This window comes from Neoarius graeffei, chromosome 24, assembly GCF_027579695.1.
Source record: "Neoarius graeffei isolate fNeoGra1 chromosome 24, fNeoGra1.pri, whole genome shotgun sequence".
Lineage (NCBI taxonomy): Eukaryota > Metazoa > Chordata > Actinopteri > Siluriformes > Ariidae > Neoarius > Neoarius graeffei.
The window spans coordinates 40,812,860-40,828,421 of record NC_083592.1 but is presented as its reverse complement, the minus strand read 5'-3'; the positions used below and the strand labels follow the sequence as shown (position 1 = coordinate 40,828,421).

At 40.4% G+C, this 15,562-nt stretch overlaps 1 protein-coding gene across 2 annotated transcripts in view; it reads right to left on the bottom strand.

The window, feature by feature from the left end:
• Positions 1-15,562, bottom strand: part of fras1 (Fraser extracellular matrix complex subunit 1) — a 311,268-nt gene that overhangs the window by 76,056 nt on the left and 219,650 nt on the right. For both annotated transcript variants that reach the window (XM_060907238.1, XM_060907239.1), the window contains 9 exons: positions 13,139-13,253; positions 12,393-12,530; positions 9,419-9,451; positions 6,189-6,320; positions 5,875-6,003; positions 5,247-5,494; positions 4,917-5,068; positions 2,394-2,556; positions 2,180-2,312 (listed from right to left, as the gene is read on the bottom strand). In XM_060907238.1, the coding sequence (XP_060763221.1) occupies positions 2,180-2,312; positions 2,394-2,556; positions 4,917-5,068; positions 5,247-5,494; positions 5,875-6,003; positions 6,189-6,320; positions 9,419-9,451; positions 12,393-12,530; positions 13,139-13,253 (1,243 nt within the window). The remainder of the gene's footprint in view (positions 1-2,179; positions 2,313-2,393; positions 2,557-4,916; positions 5,069-5,246; positions 5,495-5,874; positions 6,004-6,188; positions 6,321-9,418; positions 9,452-12,392; positions 12,531-13,138; positions 13,254-15,562) is intronic.

Genomic DNA, 15,562 nt, shown 5'->3' with positions numbered 1-15,562 from the left:
GGAAACCGGAGCACCCGGAGGAAACCCACGCGGACACGGGGAGAACATGCAAACTCCGCACAGAAAGGCCCTCGCCGGCCACGGGGCTCGAACCCGGACCTTCTTGCTGTGAGGCGACAGCGCTAACCACTACACCACCGTGCCGCCCCCTATATTATCAACTATCATCCAAAAAAAAAAGGGGGAATAAGACAAAACAAGTGTTCTGTACAACAATGTAGAACAGAGTAACCAGACAGCACTCCTTCTGAGTGCATGATGAAAAATTAGCTTCCTTTCAAGCTGTAGGAGAAAAAAGCCACCATGATTCAGCATCCGTTCATGATTTATACACTTGTCAGTTCCTTTTCATTTTCAGCTCTCCAAACAGGAACCCGGAATAAAAATGGCCAAGTTCTCTCAAATTTTTACAACATTATGTTTTTGAACATTGTCAATAAGCCCTCTATTCGTGAACAGACTGGTAAAACTCAGCTTTCAGACAGCACTCGGACAAACTTGAATGAATGCAAAATAGAGGTTTTCAATCTGATTTGTGAAGGAATTTTCAGTGAACCTTTTAACAGCAGCAGCTTTACAAAAACTCAGCTCCAAACCCCTAATGTCAAGGATAAGAGTGGTGGTGGTGGTGGTGGTGGTTGGGGGGTGATGATGAAAATCAGCAACACAGCTCAAAGAATTTGTGCTGAGAGGAAAAAAAAAAAGAAAATTTCAAAAGGGGAACACAAACTCTGGGGGCTGATGATGGCCAAGCAGACACGGACAAAGTTTAATTGATATTTGGTGTATTACAACCCTGCTCTTATGGAGGGATAATCAGGGAAGCTGCTCAGGGTCCAGGCTACATGGGGGACCCAGAAGGATTTAGGGTGGTGCAGTGGTTGGCACTGTTGTGCTAACCACTGCATCAATGAGAACGGGGATGAGAGTGTAGTGAAGATGCAAGGAGTAGATGTAAAGAAAGTTTGTGAATTCAAGTACCTGGGGTCAACTGTGCAGGAAAATGGGGGCTGCGATAGTGAAGTGACAAAGAGAGTGCAGGCAGGGTGGAGCAGTTGGAGAAGGATTTCGGGAGTCATTTGTGATAGGAAAGTTCCAGCAAAAGTGAAAGGTAAGCTGTATAAGACAGTAGTGAGACCAGCTGTGATGTATGGATTGGAGACCGTACCCTTAATGAAGAGACAGGAGGCAAAGTTGGAGGTGGCGGAGTTGAGGATGTTAAGGTTTGCGATGGGAGTGACCAGGTTGGACAGGATAAGGAACGAGCACATCAGAGGGACAGCAAGTGTGGAGAGCTTGGGAATTAAGCTAAGAGAGATGAGACTGAGATGGTATGGGCACATCCTGAGAAGAGATGCAGAGCATGTTGGAAGGAGAATGTTGAGGATGGAGCTGCCAGGCACATGAAAACGAGGAAGGCCAAAGAGGAGATGCATGGATATGGTGAGAGAGGACATGAAAGTGGTAGAGAAGGATGCAGAAGACGGAGCAATGGAGACGAAAGATCTGCTGTGGCGACCCCTAAGCGGAAGCAGCCAAAAGAAGTAGTAGTGGTTGGCACTGTTGCCTCCCAGCAAGAAGGTTCTGGGTTTGAGACCAGTGGTCGACAGGGGCCTTTCTGTGTGGAGGAGTTTGCATGTCTCCGGTTTCCTCCACAGTCCAAAGATATGTGGTTAGGTTAACATGGGGCAGCCATGGCCTGAAGTTAGGCTGAGGTGCCCTTCAGCAAGGCACCTAACCCCCATCTGCTCCCTGGGTGCTGTAGCATAGCTGCTCACTGCTCTGGGTATGTGTGTGCTCACTGCTTCAGATGGGTTAAATACAGAGGAGGAATTTCACTGTGTGCTTAATTCTGTGCTTGAGTGTCCATGTGATAAAGGCTTCTTGTCTTCTCCTGTCTCTTGTAGTCCAATGACATGCATACTAAAACCATCTGGAATATGACAATTTGATCAAATAATGATGGTTAGAAATGCAAGCTTCTGTATCATTTGCAGCTCATCAGTTCAGTCAATAGTCCCCTTATTTGTACTTTTTTTTTTTAGCTGTTTACATTTCATGGGTTGTGTGCGCATCCTTGGGGCCTTGTGCATTCTACACGTTCTATGGTTCATGCCAGGTAGTGTGCCATGTATTAAAGCAAGCTTTCCGAGGCAAACTACTCATATTTAAAACCCACCTCGTTTTGTATTCTCAATAAAGCCATACTTTGGAGGACTAATCAACCACACAAGTAGATCCTTTTGTGATGTGTCTGGGTCAGATGCGATGATATGATTGGCTGACAGTTGGACTCGGCCTCCCTCCTGGACCTGAAAACCCAGAAAAGTGCCCCCTTGATTTCAAAGCATTTCAGACAATAAAACAGTGAGTGAGTTGGAGAGAATGCTAACCTTGATACCACTGCGTACAGTGACTACAGGTGGTTGTCTCTGCACAGAGGTGATGGTAATGGTGCACATCTGGTTGTCTAGGCGGTTGTTCTTAGCATCATAGACAATGAAGTGGAAGATATCGGTGACAGGGTGGTTACCGGTATCAAATGATGTGACATACCTATTTGCACAGTGCACACACCAAATTATTTCATTTGTGCCTACAGCAACAGTATATGTACTCATAAAGATAGTAGCTATTTAATGATGGTGACATGGAATACGCAGTTAATTAATGGCGCTAGTCAAATGGTTAGTCAAACTACTTTTGCTAGACTGCATGAAAATGTTATGAGTAAAAAGAAGATAGATCAAGAATACTCGGATATAGAGAACATACATATACGTATATGGGTCTGTCTCAGAAACTGGGTACTGTGGGGGTCCCCCACTAAATATACTCTCAGTCAATAAACTATATGGTCTTGAATGGTGATGTTGATTTTAATTTGAAATAAAATGATGAAATAAATAATACAGATAAAACTAAATATTTGATGTGAATACTCTATTCAGAATTTGGCAAAAAATTCTGTAAATTTGTGGAAAAATGGCGGCTTGATCTGGGACATGATAAATGGTTGACTACATCGCATTCCCTTAAAAAGGTTGTAGTCCACTGGAAAGTCTACAGTTATCACTAATTGTATTTTAAGTTGTAACTTTATACACCTAAGGTTGGTGCGCTCACAGAATAATTATAATCGTAATAAAACATCATGCAAAATATTTGATCACCATTGTAACTCCATTTTCCGCAGACCCAAAACCAATACGATCGTGTGTTTTGATCTAAACGGAAAGCCTCAGGGTCAAGGTCACGACCTCACCAAAATTAGTAACTTAAAATCATTACGCCATATAAAAATTTAGCTATAAATCTGAGATTTTGTTTTTTAAAACGAAAGCTGAAAGTTAGGTATAGAATCTGTTTCTTACAGAATATGTTACGATGGTAGCTGGTCCTGTATGAATTTCTGAGCTATAAAATGAGTTGTGGTCTATTATTTACCATAGCGTGTTATTTGTGTGCGGGGAAGGACGCACATTAACAATTTGCATGTGTAAAATGGAATTTTCCACTCCAACAGTTAGAAGTTGATCGTGCTTCCATTTGCGGTCTTTGTTACGCGGGTGATCTGTTCGGACGTTATCACTGAAAAGGTGAGTTTTGACAGTTTTATTTTGTTTTGCAGTATAAGGCAATAGAATGTTTCCTTTTCATCTTACTTTCATATTTCGTAGTGTTTGCGTATTTTTAGCCAATATTTTGCAACCATGGTCAATTTAGATCTAACTTTTGATGGAATCTACAGCCAGTCATTTTGCCCCGCCCCCGCCTCGCGCTCCGTCCGGTGCGGTAGTGATGTCCCGTTGCTCGCGTGCCGCAGCAGAGACCCGCGCGACCTTCAGCCGGTACAGTCGCTGTTCTTTTACCAGCGCCGTTATTCTCATCTTTCCGGTGTGTTCTTGATTTTTCCATTGTGTCCCATTTCGCCATATCAAATACCCAAAATGTATCATATTATTCATATTTAAGTGAATAATCAATTCATTCATCATAACTTGGCATTTTTAACCCAAGCAATCAAAAAGAGGAAATTTGTTCAATATTTTCACTCATCTGTGAAGGAGGGGCTTTAATTCTTCATGATGTAGTTATTTTATATGTAAATCAATTTTACAAAAGCATTTGAATTGTAATAAAAAAAAAATTCCCACAGTGGAGGCCAGATAAAGCAAGATGCTATCTTTATTCTTATTAAACATGACAAAAGAAACATTGAGTGTTGGGTAAATGCAAAAAAATTGTAAAATTAGAAAATTTATTTTTTGACCATAATGTCCCAAATGAGAGACCAGTTTCTGAGACGGACCCATATACAAGTCTAACTATACTTTTCTGACCAAAGACCAAACTTTCCGAGCAAAGACAATGTTTTGTTTCACTTGCAGAAGAAACTTACTGCAATTTTATTTCAGTTGCATTCGAGCCAATAATCAGCTCTGCTTGTGTATCAATAAATGTGTATATGCATTTTGGGTTTCATGAAGAAAACCTTCTCAGTAGCTTTTAGCACCTCACTGGAGAAACACTTAACACAATTTTGAGGCCATTGTGGTAATTTACTGTGCATCTCTCCACATTCACATAATAGTGTTAAATTTCATGCACTGAATAACAACATTCTATTTTTCTATTTCTATGCACAAACACTGCTCACTAAATCACCCAGTCTGGAACAGCAGACATTATTTCATCAATGGTATGGTGCATTTGTGTTCATCATTAAAGTAATACAGCAATGCAAATAATAATGGCTATAAGAAATGCAAATTAAAATGCATCAGTGAGCATAATGTTCTAACAACGTGACCTGGCACCACATTTGTGTGTGAAAAGCTTTTTTAAAGCAATACAAAGCTGACATGAATGTTGTCAGTAACAATTCATTATCACTATAAATTATATAACGGTACCGAATCTTGTGGTGGTTGATGTCCTCCATGGTGAAGGAAGAATACTCATTGAGTTCTTCATGATCTGAGGCAGAATTTGTCTTGGTAAGGATCCCGTACATGGGCACCGAAACAAGCTGGATACGAATCTTATCATCTGAGGAGTCATTGTCCTAAAGATATGGTTTGGAACATAGACCAATTGAACTTTTTCCCTTGGTAATGTTTATGAACTACTGAAAAACTGGCATGGTAAAATATTTACTGTATAAAACTCTAAAAAAGCAAGACAGAATACAATGCACATCTAATTATCAAAGAATTCATTCCAAATAATCCACATTCTCTCACCACATAAGCCAGATGCGAGCGTCTGATGACTGTGCTGCTCTTCTCTGCCACTTCCATTGACAGCAAGGCCTTCGGGTCACGTCTTGGACCATCTCCACTGACCTCCAAGACAGTCACCTGCACCGTGGTGGACGTCATGGACATGCCATCCGTTACAGAGAAGATCATGGTGTCCTCCTCAGTGGTGAGACCAGAATGTTCATACTGAAGGACATTCCTGGTGATGTCACTGAAGGTGAAGGTGTCACCTGGTCCAAAGATTTAGCACAGACATGGACCAAGATTTAAATTCTTGTGCAGTTGTTTTATAGGAAATTTTTTGTGCCATCATGAACATGTACATCTGGTTCTGAAATCCGATTGAACATCTTTTCACAGGAACTACAATTAATTGTCTTTTCCCAAAAGTTTGAGATGTTCTGAACCACAGAACATACACTCTTACTAATTGGTTCTTCAAGGGTTCTTTGGATAGTTAAGGGTTCTTAGCTTTCTAAATACCCTGTCTGACAGAGGAAAACTATGTTGTACGATCTTGTAGAGAATCTCTTATGGTTCCTGAAGAAGGAACATTTCCCCCCCTATGAATGTACTAGAAGACACATGGATGATATTTGAAAAGACCTACCATTAACCATTGGGGTCTGAGAGCCAAAATCCACCCTGAGCAGGGTTCCGTGCACTGGACCCTCCACTAGCTCAAACTCGAGCTCATCTGGTGCAGTGTCTGCATCTGTCACTGCCAACTGCTGACCACCTACACGCCAAGCAGAACCACAAGTTTAATCATTTTTTTCCCCTTTTTTGAAGAACATTCCTTTTTAACCCAGTTTACCCTGAAACTAGAGAACTGGAGGAAGCTTTTCACCAATGGATTATACACAAATGGTTCTCTAATTAATATTAACTAGGCTGGACCATGTTGTTAAATATGTATTTTACCGATTGGTGCTCTGCCTCCCAGGCTAACCTCCAGCACTGGGTCCAAGATCTGAAAAACTGGAGGTTGCTGATGATTGGCCAACAACAGGATGGAAAAGTCCATCTCAGGGGTAGTATTCTGTCCATCAGACACTGGAACATGTAAGACAAGTGGTTAAGACATTACCTTACACTAACAAACATACAAAATGAGCATTCACACATTCATCTGTGCAATGATAGCACTGCAACAACCTAAACGTAAATAATAATAAACAAAACTTTACGACTTCATCTTTTGCAACATTTAACTTGAAAAGAAAACTAGCAAAACTGCTCTCTCAATGAAGAATACATAACAGCGTACACAATGTAAACACAGGTTATGGGTTGTCAATTATTATAAACTGCCAAGGGCATCTAAAGAGTGTTGCCCAGGAAGCAAAGATGAGCATTGGATATGGATAGCAAAGAGACCAAAACAATAGAAACAACAAGGTTGAATGGATAAATGAGATGGGAGAGAGCAATCAGCTAGAGTTGGCCCCATTCAATTTAAAAGCAATTCATGTCACCATATGTCATTCTACGTGAGCGTGAACAGCAGCAGCTGTTAGGAGAGACAATGAAAAAGGAAGAAACCATCAGCTAGGATGATATGGCAAATGGACTGTTAAATTCAGCTCCTTTTCACATATTTCTTATAGATAACCAAATTGTCATGTGCACTTGAGGAGTACTGTGGCCTATGTATTTAAATATATGCACAGTAGGGTTATGACTGTGAAAGTGTTTTCAAAATTTCTACTTTCCTGATGTTGCATTTGGTGAACTTTTACTCATATATTACTTTTTTGAAGTTATTTTTATTGGGTCATGCACAAACCTCCCGCACCCAACATCACCTCACTTTTGATAAATACATGTATATTAAATAAATAAATCATGATTATAAAATAAATTCATTGAAAGATGTGTAAAGTACTTTTATATAACAATAAATTGCTTAACAATTGTTGTAATAATAATTGTTAATTAATACAAATTTAATTTATCAAAAGTGAGGTGATGTTGGGTGCGGGAGGTTTTTGCATGACCCAATAAAAATAACTTCAAAAAAGTAATATATGAGTAAAAGTTCACCAAATGCAACATCAGGAAAGTAGAAATTTTGAAAACACTTTCACAGTCATAACCCTAATGCACAGGCACAATGAGTAGAGACAGGCAATAAAAAAAAAATATCCCTCAAAAAGTGCTCAATGGCTCGATTTTGACTGTGCAGAAATTTGCTGTGCAAAGTTTTAGTACCTTCTTGTTCCTGAGAATGACAGAATATCGGCATGCAGACATGCACTAACACAAGTTATGCCCTGATGCCCTACGTCTGGTTGGAGTCTCAACACATCGCTCCTGTAGAGGACGGCCCCATATGGACAAGTGTGAGAGTCACACTTGGAACACGCTCTGGACACTTTCAGTAATGCTTTTATGGCTGAAGACTACAGTTGACTTGCTAACTTTAGGACTGCAGTTGTCATGAACAGTTCTGCACTCAAGTTTCCATCAGTGAAGAGTTACAACATCAACAAAACTGTCTTCATGTTAAAACTGTTAATGTTATAGTCATGTTTGTTGTTGCCCAAATGAGGATGGGTTCCCTTTTGGGTCTGGTTCCTCTCGAGGTTTCTTCCTCATGTCGTCTGAGGGAGTTTTTCCTTGCCACCGTCGCCACAGGCTTGCTCATCGGGGATAGATTAGGGATAAAATTAGCTCATGTTAAAAGTCATTTAAATTCTGTAAAGCTGCTTTGCGACAATGTTTATTGTTAAAAGCGCTGTACAAATAAACTTGACTTGACATAAGTAACACGCTTGATTAAATTTGCCTATTTTACTAAATTGAACCTTAATTCAGGCCTGGAACAGAAATTGGGGATAAGGAAACTGGTTACAACATCAAATTAAGCAATATTTTCAAATAAACACCATTGTAAAGTTGACACAAAGAAAACAAATAATCGAGTGGTCTGTCGTCAACCAACAGTTTTTAACTGAAAGCTGCAAATATCTGCAACTGTTTACCCTTTTATATTTAAATCTTATTAGCCATTGTTTCCTCTTAACTTTAATTATTCAGTAACTACAACCAATTATTATTAAATCTGGACCCCTGTCAGGTCTTGGGTGAAAAGAGATAAGAAAAGTTACACACTTTTGAAAAGGTGTGTTAGCCTGCATTATACTTGTTTTCAGGGGCGGCACGGTGGTGTAGTGGTTAGCGCTGTCGCCTCACAGCAAGAAGGTCCGGGTTCGAGCCCCGTGGCCGGCGAGGGCCTTTCTGTGCGGAGTTTGCATGTTCTCCCCGTGTCCGCGTGGGTTTCCTCCGGGTGCTCCAGTTTCCCCCACAGTCCAAAGACATGCAGGTTAGGTTAACTGGTGACTCTAAATTGACCGTAGGTGTGAGTGTGAGTGTGAATGGTTGTCTGTGTCTATGTGTCAGCCCTGTGATGACCTGGTGACTTGTCCAGGGTGTACCCCGCCTTTTGCCCGTAGTCAGCTGGGATAGGCTCCAGCTTGCCTGCGACCCTGTAGAACAGGATAAAGCGGCTACAGATAATGAGATGAGATACTTGTTTTCAATTTTAACAGAAAAATACATGTTCTGCTGCTGATAATTCATTTGTGATCATTGTTATTCTACTGCAACAATGTGATGTGAACAATCTCCTTATGTTTAAATTATTTCCCCCAGACTTGGCATCTAACTGTATTTATCCTTTAATACTCCCATATTTTATAACTCAAGCCTAGATAGTACACAAAACACAATATCACTCCCCCACCCTTAATATCACGTCTACACATTAAAACATTTCAATTTCAAACTGACAGACACTGGGAGTCAGAGGGTTTGTTTAGAAATCTAGCTCGAATTCACAGCCATCCTGTGAGAATGATGGAGAGAGAAAGACATATAGTATGATAGAAGATGGAAAGGGAGAAAGATGAAGGAAAGGGAAAATAAGTCATAACCTGCAGACTGAGTCCCACATATAATGACCATGGAAGTGAAAGCTGAAGAAAGATTAGGTTACTGTGTGTGAAGGAAGGCTTGAAGGCTGGCAGAGATTAATACATTGAGCGACACAGAGAGAGAGAGAGAGAGAGAGAGAGAGAGAGAGAGAGAGAGAGAGAGAGAGAGACAAAGAGATGAAAAGGGGAGTTGAGAAAGCTGCTGAGGCAATATACCTGTGAAATGGAAGTTCACTGAATCTGGCAGGCCTGCAGAAATGGAACACTGTGAGTCGAATAGTTGTGGAGGAACACAAAACTTTCAGGGTTGGTGAGGTTCACTCAAAAGTCAATAACCGTTTAAATTGCCAATAATGCAGTGCAGACAGCTTAGTTCAAAAATAGTAAGGCAATATTGGTTAAATCTGGGCCATAAATATTTATTAACTTTTCAGACAGCAGCTTACCTGTGTGTGTGTGTGTGTGTGTGTGTGTGTGTGTGTGTGTTAGGGCATTCTGAGACCCAGTATTACAATATTATAGTAATTTTTCAATTCAGACATTTAATTTTGTTTAAAATACCAGTACATGCCTAAAAAGCAATACAGTATAACACTGAGCATATACTGAGAAAATATACATTTAACAGTTATTCCACGAAATAGAGTTGTACATGAGCTGATAGCCGACAAGGTGAGTAGCGCTGAGTTGGCTATAAGCCACGTACGATGAGATTGAGTGGAATAACTGTTTTATTTTATCCACATTCACTGGATTTTCAGAAACGGAGCATTTTTATTTTTTGCAAATTAGATAAATAAAAACTTTATACAAAACGTCCGACAAAATAATTTCCGCTCAGAATGTAAACAAACCGGCGAAATGACAGTCGGAATTTGTGAAAAATGCTATAATAATTCTTGGGAAAAAAAAAAGAGATATGTTCTGACCATCAAATACCTTTATTCCATATTTTGTTATTTTTTTGTGGTTTTGTTTTCGAGTAGAGTTTTTATTTCGTCCTCGGTTGGTTCAGGAACACGCTCCGCCATTTTGTTTTTCTCTACTCACGGTATATGAGCTGATAGCCTGGTAGTGGAGTAACCAATCAGAGCATGTGATTGCTCATATCCAGTGAATGTGGACAGAATAACATTTACACTATGAAAAACACATAAAATGTTTAAAAGCATGAGGATTATGACTTGTTTAGTGATTTCCTTGATGCCTACTACTTCTACTACTACTAACAGCTCTACCAGTACTATTACTGTCATGACTACTACCCTTCCTACTACTAGTACTACAGGTACAACATCCACAACAACAACAACAACAACAACGATGAGTGTAATGTGCAGTAGAAACCAGTACTACACCTATTGTGTAGAATCCTGGACAGTTTTCCTGTATTTTTTGAGGTACTACATGTTGAAACTGTGTGTGTGAAGACACGAAGCCATGTATCTCAGTAGGATATAAACATAAGGCTTAAAATTTGCTGTTTTGAGGAATATGCCATGTCTAACACTCATACAAAACTTACAGTGCTGCTTGAAAGTTTGTGAACCCTTAAGAATTGTCTATATTTCTGCATAAATATGACCTAAAACAACATCAGATTTTCACACAAGTCCTAAAAGTAGATAAAGAGAAGCCAGTTAAACAAATGAGACAAAAATATTATACTTGGTCATTTATTTATTGAGGAAAATGATCCGATATTACATATCTATGAGTGGCAAAAGTATGTGAGCCTTTGCTTTCAGTATCTGGTGTGACCCCTTTGTGCAGCAATAACTGCAACTAAACGTTTCCGGTAACTGTTGATCAGTCCTGCACACCGGCTTGGGGGAATTTTAGCCCGTTCCTCCGTACAGAACAGCTTCAACTCTGGGATGTTGGTGGGTTTCCTCACATGAACTGCTCGCTTCAGGTCCTTCCACAACATTGCGATTGGATTAAGGTCAGGACTTTGACTTGGCCATTCCAAAACATTAACTTTATTCTTCTTTAACCATTCTTTGGTAGAACGACTTGTGTGCTTAGGGTCGTTGTCTTGCTGCATGACCCACCTTCTCTTGAGATTCATTTCATGGATAGATGTCCTGACATTGTCCTTTAGAATTTGCTGGTATAATTCAGAATTCATTGTTCCATCAATGATGGCAAGCCGTCCTGGCCCAGGTGCAGCAAAACAGGCCCAAACCATGATACTACCACCACTATGTTTCACAGATGGGATAAGGTTCTTATGCTGGAATGCAGTGTTTTCCTTTCTCCAAACATAATGCTTCTCCGTTAACCCAAAAATTCTATTTTGGTCTCATCCGTCTACAAAACATTTTTCCAATAGCCTTCTGGCTTGTCCACGTGATCTTTAGCAAACTACAGACGAGCAGCAATGTTATTTTTGGAGAGCAGTGGCTTTCTCCTTGCAACCCTGCCATGCACACCATTGTTGTTCAGTGTTCTCCTGATGGTGGACTCATGAACATTAACATTAGCCAATGTGAGAGAGACCTTCAGTTGCTTATAAGTTACCCTGGGGTCATTTGTGACCTTGCTGACTATTACACACCTTGCTCTTGGAGTGATCTTGGTTGGTCGACCACTCCTGGGGAGGGTAACAATGGTCATGAATTTCCTCCATTTGTACACAATCTGTCTGACTGTGGATCGGTGGAGTCCAAACCCTTTAGAGATGGTTTTGTAACCTTTTCCAGCCTGATGAGCATCAACAATACTTTTTCAGAGGTCCTCAGAAATCTCCTTTGTTCGTACTATGATACACTTCCACAACCATGTGTTGTGAAGATCAGACTTTAATAAATCCCTGTTCTTTAAATAAAACAGGGTGCCCACTCACACCTGATTGTCATCCCACTGATTGAAAACACCTGACTCTAATTTCACCTTCAAGTTCACTGCTAATCCTCGAGGTTCACATACTTTTGCCACTCACAGATATGTAATATTGGATCATTTTCCTCAACAAATAAATGACCCAGTATAATATTTTTGTCTCATTTGTTTAACTGGGTTCTCTTTATCTACTTTTAGGACTTGTGTGAAAATCTGATGATGTTTCAGGTCATATATATATGCAGAAATATAGAAAATTCTAAAGGGTTCATAAACTTTCAAGCGCCACTGTAAGATGTAAAGGCTAAGGCTCTGATATAGTTCTTGTATTTTTCCAGTGACTTACTAGTGAAGGAGTACTGGTAAAGCTCCTGCAGATGGGATGGAGCCTGTGGTGGCCTGTAGATGATTTTTCCAGCATCTACATCGGCCTGCGTGAAAAAGCGGACATGAGTGTACGGCCTGTCCCCATGCTCCAGAGTGCCTGAAAGAAACACAGAAGCTTTTCAGTGGATCTCTACCACAATGACATGCTGAATCAGGATTCAAAAGAAAAGGAAAAAAAAAAACCCAACCCCTCATACGCAGTTGTCTGATACTCTTCAAGCTGTGTAGGACAATCTCTTATTGTAGGTATATTGGTATCAAAGTTCCCTTTTATTTCACTATTCATTGTCCATATTCTCCTATTTTTAAATCAAATACCAAACAGTGACAAATAAGGGAACCAACAACCCTTTTTAATCTGACAGTCTCAGGTTATCCTTCTTAAAACATTAGGCAGTAACGACAGCGACACGAATAAGAAGGTACCGTATATACTTTTTAGAGCAAGGAATGAAATTTAGATCTACAGAGAGGATGCGCGCTATTAAAAGGTTAATAACTGACCAGTGTTTCTACCAGTTCCAAAAGCACATATGGAAATTTCCTAAGATACAACGTAAAAACAAACAGAAGAAAAAGCTTTTCAGAATACCACCGAATTGTTCACGGATATTTTGTAAAGCTTCCTTTCACAGCTTGCTGGCACAGTGTTTCTCAGAGCTATTGGTGTGAATCATATTAAGCTATAACAGAGGTTCAAGTTACCATGGCCTGGAGGAAGCGGTTTAGTGATGTTGTAAATCAGCTTGTTGCTTGGCGTCTCGGAGTCAGCGAAGGAGAGAGCAGAAGGTGTTATCAGGGTAACACGATCTTCCAGTGCCTGTGTATGCACACGCACACACACAACAACAAAAAGTCACCCAGATGAAACACATGATGTCTGGAGATCGCTGAGATTAAGTCAGCTTTATTACACCTCTGAACAGCAGGTAGGAGGGCACACAAAGCGTGACACAAATAAAGCATCTGCACCAAACTTCGATTTAATTCAGTTTGGACCAGCCTGACTCCACGATCAAAAACCATTTAATTTAAGAAATGGGTGATCTAATTACTTATTATAAATCTCATCTCATCTCATTATCTCTAGCCGCTTTATCCTTCTACAGGGTCGCAGGCAAGCTGGAGCCTATCCCAGCTGACTACGGGCGAAAGGCGGGGTACACCCTGGACAAGTCGCCAGGTCATCACAGGGCTGACACATAGACACAGACAACCATTCACACTCACATTCACACCTACGGTCAATTTAGAGTCACCAGTTAACCTAACCTGCATGTCTTTGGACTGTGGGGGAAACCGGAGCACCCGGAGGAAACCCATGCGGACACGGGGAGAACATGCAAACTCCGCACAGAAAGGCCCTCGCCGGCCACGGGGCTCGAACCCGGACCTTCTTGCTGTGAGGCTACAGCGCTAACCACTACACCACCGTGCCGCCCCTTATTATAAATGACTATGATATTTTCATCAGTTTATAAAAAAGGATTCAACTGAGAAATAACTAGAAAACAACTAGAAATAACTTTTTTTTGCGGTCTGGTTTCCATCAAATCGTGCGCTCTGATTGGCTCGCGAGCGGTCCGGAATCCTACGATACGGACCCCTGTTATGGACCTTTGGCAACTCGCTCGTTCACAACAACAAACATAGAAGCAATCTTTTGTCAACATTTATTTTCACATTTCTCAGGATAATAGCATTAATTTTACAGCATGGATAGCGATAACGACAGCGTTCACAGCGAAAGCAAGTTTTATTTTTGGAAAATTCCAAGCTGATGTAGCTTATCAAACAGGTTTTTGACGAGCTTGTAGCAGGTTTGTTCTAAATATGGTTTCCCTTTCGGGCGCCCTCATTTTCTGTTAGAATTTGGTAAAGAGAAAAATAAATATATTATTTACCAGCTTAAGGTCAGTCTGTATCGTGAAATACCATGACCTCGGCCCAGAGGCCTTGGTCAGTATTTTCATGACCTCGGTCACGGTATTTCACGATACGGACCTCCCAGCTGGTAAATAATATATATAGCTTTTTCGATTATTTGAAATGTATTTGCATATCCAACATGAAATTTTTCTTCCAGGATGTCATGTCGCCATGTGTTTCATTCAGAAGGCAACACATGTATTCTTCTAACACAGTGTGAACAGTCCAACACCTGACACAGTTTTCTCTGTGTTATTGTCACGAATTATTTCATTTAAAAAGATTCAGAATTTAAAATAATACACATTTAAGATTTTCAGTAAAATAATATCCAGCATGAGTGAAGAATGAGGTTTGAAATTTTGATCAAATTATATAAATTTTTCATAAAAAAAAAAAAAAAAAGACAGTTCTTGAGGGTGGACATTTCTCCTTAGACTTGTATATATTCAGACAAACCTATGATTTAACTTTAACTTAAAACTATTCATACACAGTCGAGTGCATAAATCTGAATCTCCTAAGGACAAAATGAAGGAAATTAAATAAGGATAACAGTTTTATAGACGGGGCGGCACGGTGGTGTCGTGGTTAGCGCTGTCACCTCACAGCAAGAAGGTCCGGGTTCGAGCCCCGTGGTCGGCAAGGGCCTTTCTGTGCGGGGTTTGCATGTTCTCCCCGTGTCTGCGTGGGTTTCCTCCGGGTGCTCCGGTTTCCCCCACAGTCCAAAGACATGCAGGTTAGGTTAACTGGTGACACTAAATTGACCGTAGGTGTGAATGAGAGTGTGAATGGTTGTCTGTGTCTATGTGCAGCCCTGTGATGACCTGGCGACTTGTCCAGGGTGTACCCCGCCTTTCGCCCGTAGTCAGCTGGGATAGGCTCCAGCTTGCCTGCGACCCTGTAGAACAGGATAAAGCGGCTAGAGATAATGCGATGAGATTTATAGATGTTCCTTTATATCAAGTAGCAAAAATGGCTATAATATATATAAAAGTCTCAGGCGCATGTAAAGAAATGCTGTCGACCAAAAATGGCTGAACAATAATGAAACGAAATGTTTCAGCATAAAAAAAATAATATAAACAGTAATCAGTAAGCCATAATAAATGAAACAAAGTCAATATTCGGTGCGTGATGACCCTTTGCTTTAAAAAAAAAAAAAATAGTAGCCTCAGGTACAGTGAGTGCAGTTTTATG